The sequence below is a fragment of the Tauraco erythrolophus genome, chromosome 27 (genome assembly GCF_009769465.1).
Source record: "Tauraco erythrolophus isolate bTauEry1 chromosome 27, bTauEry1.pri, whole genome shotgun sequence".
In the NCBI taxonomy this organism is placed as follows: domain Eukaryota; kingdom Metazoa; phylum Chordata; class Aves; order Musophagiformes; family Musophagidae; genus Tauraco; species Tauraco erythrolophus.
The window spans coordinates 3,635,688-3,641,687 of NC_141491.1; the positions used below are offsets into that span (position 1 = coordinate 3,635,688).

At 62.5% G+C, this 6,000-nt stretch overlaps 1 protein-coding gene across 2 annotated transcripts; it reads left to right on the top strand.

Annotated features, from left to right (window-relative positions):
* The first annotated feature begins 1,001 nt into the window (after positions 1-1,001).
* Positions 1,002-4,391, top strand: TFEB (transcription factor EB). 2 transcript variants are annotated; one of them, XM_086627138.1, is made up of 8 exons: positions 1,002-1,196; positions 1,284-1,538; positions 1,629-1,709; positions 2,414-2,534; positions 2,721-2,777; positions 3,213-3,288; positions 3,461-3,608; positions 3,951-4,391. In XM_086627138.1, the coding sequence occupies exons 1-8, from the start codon at positions 1,002-1,004 to the stop codon at positions 4,389-4,391; spliced, it is 1,374 nt and encodes a 457-aa protein (XP_086483264.1). The 2 variants fall into 2 exon arrangements, with proteins under 2 accessions (XP_086483264.1, XP_086483265.1); XM_086627139.1 differs by lacking the exon at positions 1,284-1,538.
* The last annotated feature ends 1,609 nt before the right edge of the window (positions 4,392-6,000 follow it).

Below are 6,000 nucleotides of genomic sequence, written 5' to 3' on the forward strand. Positions count from 1 at the left end.
CACCGTGTATCAGATGCCGCGCCGAAACCCCCGTGTGTTGTGTCCGCCGTGGCCCCTTTGTCTGCGATTACACATTGTATTTAAACAGCAAAACCCTCCAGATTTGGCTGGTTCTGCTACCGCAGAGCAAACCCTGGGTGTTGGGTTCCTGCCTGTTCGCCTGCAGCGTTTGCTTTGGGTCCTGTGCTCCGCTTTCCCTCCCGCCCCGCAGATGCTGTGGTCCAGACCCCCACCCCGTACGGCATCTCCCGCATCCCCATCCCAGCCCTGCGGAAAGTCATCGTTGTGCCCTGGAGAGCCCGGGCAGAGCAGCTCGCCTCGCCCAGCATCCTCTCCCCCATCCTCCACGGGCCGCCGTCCCCTTTGTACGGGGGAACAAGGGCCGGTCTGTGCGGTGCGGGGGCCTCGCACGCCTCCTCCCCCCGCCTCCGCGCTCGCGTGCCGGCCCCGCACAGAAGCCGCGTTGTTCGCCCCGCGCCGGAGCTGAGGTTTCGGGGCAGCCGGGCTGAGGGTTGCACCCTGCCACCGGCTCCTGGCACCCACTGGCCTTTTCTCCCTGCTCTTCCCTTGCTTTCTCTTTCCCTTTCGCTCCGCTCCCAGGCTCTGTGTTTTTCCCCTGTTCTTCTTGCTTTGCTGCGGTGATTCGGAAGTCGGTGGCTCAAAGCACGCTCCAGCTGAATCCGGCGGTACGTGAGTCCACGCTCGCCGGGCGCGGGGTCCTGGCTGCTCCCTGTCCCCCCCCGGCGTGTCCCGGCTGTCCCCAGGGAAAGCGGCGGTGTGGCTGGTGGGGAGCTGCGGCAGGAGGGCAAGCCCATCCATCTGGTGTTAGGGCCATCGTCCTGGCTTAGTCACCAGCTGTTACGGGTGCTTCAGGATGTCCGCTCCCTCCCCGTGCCTCAGTTTCCCTGCTGCAAAATAGGCTGTTCCTGATGTGCCGTGTCCTCCTCTCAGGGTCAGCTCCGTGCCTGGCGGGCGCCCGCGTCCCACCCCCCCGGTGCACCATGGCGTCCCGCATCGGTCTGCGGATGGAGCTGATGAAGCAGCAAGCGCAGCAGGAGGCCGAGAGGGAGCGCGTGCAGCAGCAGATGATGATGAACTACATGCAGCAGCAGCGGATGCCGGTGGCCTCCACCCCGGCCATCAACACCCCTGTCCACTACCAGTCCCCACCGCCCGTGCCTGGAGAGGTCCTCAAGGTACCATGCTGGGGGTGTCCCCCTCCCTCGGGGCCAAGGGGGTGCGGGAGACCCCTCGGGGGTCCCTGATGGTTTGTCTCCTCGCAGGTCCAGTCCTACTTGGAAAACCCCACCACGTACCACCTGCAGAAGTCACGGGACAAGAAGGTTCAGGCTTATCTCTCCGAAACCTACGGGAACAAGTTTGCTGCCCACGTCAGCCCCGCCAGCCACTCTCCCAAGCCGCCCCCCGCCGCGTCCCCCGGCGTCCGGCCCGGCCACGTCATGTCCTCCTCGGCCGGCAACAGCGCGCCCAACAGCCCCATGGCCATGCTCAACATCGGCTCCAACCCCGAACGGGAGGTGAGGAGGTGCCAGCCGGCTGCTGGGTGGGGGCAGAGGTGCTGGAAAGGGCAAGGAAACCCATTGGTACCTTACATCTTTCCCTTTCAGTTCGATGAGGTCATTGATGACATCATGCGCCTGGATGATGTCTTGGGCTATATGAACCCCGAGGTCCACATGCCCAACACGGTGAGTGTCCGATGCGCGTTAGGAAGAGACGAGACCCTGGGGGTGCCCTGGGGGGTCCCGCAGCCCCATGCTTGCAGGGATGGAGGTGGCACAGAGGGGACCTGTCCTCCTGCCACATCGCTGCAGCGGTGCCAGGGTGCCAGCCCAGCACAGCCTCATCTCTGAGATGGGTGTCCCTGGGGCTGGGGGAAGGGAGGCAGCGAGATCCACCTTTTGCAACTACGAGAGCTGGTTCTTCAGCTTCTTTTCCTCTTTAATGACAGTTGGGAGCCCTTGTAAAGAGTCGGAGATGGGAGAGGGGCACAGGGAGGGACCAAGCGTCCACTGCAGCACAGGGGGGATGTTGGTGCCAGGAGAGGTTTCCCGGTCAGAAGCTCGCTCAGAGCGGCACTGTCTCCCGAGGCATCGGGTTGGGTCGGATCCGTATGGCAGCTCGTGCCTCCCAGTGGGATTCATCCTGCCGGGACCTTCTCGGATGTGATTCATCTGCCCTATTTTAATTGTTGGCCATGGGAGTGGATCGCCTGCGCCCTTTGAAGTCCTGTTTTCTTTGCGACTCTGATTATAGCTGTTTTAAGGGCCCAGGAAAACAATTGCAGCCGCCTGGGCCACGGCACTCACGTCCCAGGGGCCGAGCAGCCGGGCCTGAGCCCCGGTCCCGCGGCCCCGGATGGAGCTAACCCGCCTGTCCCTCTGGTTTGCAGCTGCCGATGTCCAGCAGTCACATGAATGTCTATAGCGGGGACCCCCAGGTGACAGCCTCTCTCGTCGGTGTCACCAGCAGCTCCTGCCCCGCTGACCTCACCCAGAAGAGAGAGCTGACAGGTACGTCCCCGGCCCCAGAGCCGGCGGGGAGCCAGCGGTGACGGCGGGCACCAAAGCTGGCCGGGGTGCCCTGTCACCCTGGGTGGGGAGGGGGGGCTCTGGGGGATGCCAGGGTGCTCTGACGCCAGCCCGGGGTGCCCATGAAGCCTCGTTCCCTCCGTGTGACGCCGTGGGTCTCCGTTGCAGATGCCGAGAGCCGAGCCCTGGCGAAAGAGCGCCAGAAGAAGGACAATCACAACCTGAGTGAGTTGGGCGCTGGCTGCCCGCAGGTGGCACAGCTTTCCCTCTCCCACCCCCACAGCCCTTTCCGCATCGCTCCCCATCCTCGTTCCCTTCTCTTCGAGCCGAGTCCCCCTTCCCATCCCACCTCACCCGCAGGAAATACCCCCACAGCCCCCTGCCGTGGCTCCCTCTTTCCCAGCTCTGCAAAATGCAGGAGACACCCCATTGTCCTCGTTAGCACTGGGAGAAGGTCAGACCTGTCAGGAGCAAAGTGCCAAAGAGTTGGCCCCAGAGGTTTCTCATCCTGAGCTTCCTGACTGCGGAGGGTCTGGCCGGGGCACGACAGTGGCTCCCAGCCCTGCGAGCCGGGAGCAGCAGCGTGGCCAGTGGGGGCTGTGGGACACAGAGCTGCTCCTGCTGTCTCCTCACCTCCTTCCCTCCCTTCTCGCCCTGCAGTTGAGCGACGGCGAAGGTTTAACATCAACGACCGCATCAAAGAGTTGGGGATGCTGATCCCCAAGGCCAACGACTTGTACGTATCGACGGCTTCTGTGGGGCTGGAATAACTGTGGGTCTCGTGGGCTTGCTCAGCCCTTGGCCGTGGGGTGGGCGATGCTTGCCAAGGGGCTTTTTGGTGGAGCAGGGGTGAGGGGACATGTCCCTGGCACGCAGGTGGCAATCTCTTTTTCCATCCTGCACCGCAGGGATGTGCGCTGGAACAAAGGGACAATCCTGAAGGCGTCTGTGGACTACATCAAGAGGATGCAGAAGGACTTGCAGAGGTCACGAGACCTGGAGAATCACTCACGGCGTCTGGAGATGACGAATAAGCAGCTGCTGCTCCGCATCCAGGTGAGCTTCCCTGTGCTCTTCCCTCCCTCCGCTCCGCTCCAGCCCCACGAGCAGCTCACCCCTGCCTCGCCGAGGGGACGGGCAGGGGCTTTCCTCCCTCTTACGGCTGTCGAGTCGCCAGGAACAAAGTCTTCAGACGAACCAGACGTCTGAGGTTCAGGTCACCACCGCAAGCGTTGTTGAGCTTTGCATGGGTCACCATTTTCCATCCTTCACCTCTTCCATGGGCTTCTTCACTGTGAGCTTCTCGGTCCCTCTGTCCCTGCCACCTCCGTGGATGCCCGTGTGCTGTGTCCCCGTGCGTGACGTCCCCACCAAAGACCTCCTGTGCTCTGTTGGCAGGAGCTGGAGATGCAGGCGCGCGTCCACGGGCTGCCCACCTCCTCGCCCTCGGGCGTCAATGTGGCCGAGCTGGCTCAGCAGGTGGTCAAGCAAGAAGCCGTCGGGGACGAGGGGACACTGGAGCCACTGCTGCCACCCCCGGACCCCGAGTCACAGCCTCAGCTGGCACAGCCTCCACCACCCCAGTCTCCCTACCACCAGCTGGACTTTACCCACAGCCTGAGCTTCGACGACAGCTCCCAGGGCTTCCCGGACAGCCTGGAGCCCGGCCACAGTGCTTCCTTCCCATCACTATCCAAGAAGGAGCTGGACTTGATGCTGATGCAGGACACCATGCTGCCCCTGGCCTCCGACCCCTTGTTCTCGGCCATGTCCCCGGAGGCCTCCAAGGCCAGCAGTCGCCGGAGCAGCTTCAGCATGGAGGATGCAGACATGCTGTGACGACGAGCTGCTCCGACCCTGGGGCGAGGACTTGGACCTTCGAGTTTGGTTAGTGAAGTTACAGGGCACTCTTCTCGCAGGAGGAGCCCGTCCTGCCGCGCACTTGAATCTACGTAGGAATAAACCTTTTCTCTATGCAACGGGGGTCTCGGATCAAGGCTCGCCGGGTACCGCCGTGTCTTTCGCAAGCTTTTTTTTCGCCAGGAGCTGGAGAGGACCTTCTTGGCTTGCCGTGGCGTTGGCCTGACTGCAGATTCCCCAGCCTGGGAGCATGAGCTCGGCTGCTTTGCCTTTCAGTGAAACCATCCCGGACCAAACCCCTTCCCCAGGGTGCTGGCTCGGAGCCGGAGCAGGCGGGAGCCTTCGAGTCCCTGGGAGGAGAGGAGAGGGTTGGTGCTCAGAGCTTTTTGTCTGGCTTTGCTGCCTCCTTGGAGCCCACGTCCCCAACAAGTCTTCCCCAGCGGTGGCCTCTGAGCCCCGTGGATGCTTCACGGTGCCACGTCCTTCACGGTTCCTGCTTCCTTGGAGCACCCGCTGCCTTTCTGGGTCGCAGGGCTGGAGAGAGAAAAGGTGCTTAATTGGAGCAAGTTAATTCACGGGGCACGGAGGGGTGTTGTCCAAGTGAGCTGGGGCTGAGGCTACAAATTCGGGTCAACTTTGAGGGCTTCTGAAACAGCCGGACGGGGTGTTTGATGCTCAGTCCACTCCTTGCTGTGACCGCCACCTTGCAGGGGGACCTTCTCTTGGGGTTTGGCAGCACCCACCACCCCAAAACTTCTCTGGCTTCTGGACAAGGGCTGTGCATGGTGCCGGGTGACCTTCAGCCTCCCTCGAGACATCCCAGCAGAGGTGTCTCTGCCCTGTAATGCCAAGCCCTGGCCCTTTGGGTGGAAGGATAAAGGGGTTTTACACTTTTTTGGGGGGATACTTGTTGAAAGCAGATGTCCTGCCCCACATCTGGGCATGAAGGTCCAGGCTCTGGCTGGGGACCAGGAGATGGTTTGTACCTGTTGCCAAACCTGAGCTGCCACTCTTTGCCTTTGGCTCTTGGGGTCTTTCTCTTCCCAACGTCACCAGCTTGTTCCCCAGCCAGGACAGCTTGGGAGGGAGCCGGGCAGGGGAGGGGGATGCTCTTCACAGGGAAAATACCACATGAATTTGACATAAAGCCCAAAGGGGAGCACAGGGAAGGCTGGGGAGAGGAGACCCCTTCACCATCCCGCACTATAGCACAGCATCACCCCCCCAGGCTGTGGGAGCCGTGGCTGGATGGGCAGGAGCCCATGTGGGGATGGGGGTCACTGGGTGCACCCTGTCCTGGACCAAGGATGGGGGATGTTGGGGGGTTGGGACCGCAAGGGGAAAGCCTGGCCAGCCCTGCAGCCAAGGAGGGATGAGCTTCCTCCATCATGGCTGGATTTGGGATTGCAAAGTGGGAGACAGCCCCGGTGCCCCCCCCCACCCCGGAGAGGTACCTGTTGGATGTGAGGGTGCAGGGAAGTGCAGAAGATGGGGAGGAGAGAGGGAAGGGAAGAGGGAGTACATAGAGGTGTCCTGGAGCGCTGGGGCAGGGGTGCAGGGAAGGGAGCGGAGGGGACGTCAGGGTGCT

What these genes read in the sequence shown, in the direction of transcription:
- TFEB (XM_086627138.1), top strand. Translation starts at nt 1,002, where the DNA reads ATGGCGTCCCGCATCGGTCTGCGGATGGAGCTGATGAAGCAGCAAGCG. An exon ending in ATCCCCAAGGCCAACGACTT is followed by an intron (nt 3,289 to 3,460) that starts GTACGTATCGAC and finishes CCTGCACCGCAG; the next exon opens with GGATGTGCGCTGGAACAAAG. An exon ending in AGCTGCTGCTCCGCATCCAG is followed by an intron (nt 3,609 to 3,950) that starts GTGAGCTTCCCT and finishes CTCTGTTGGCAG; the next exon opens with GAGCTGGAGATGCAGGCGCG.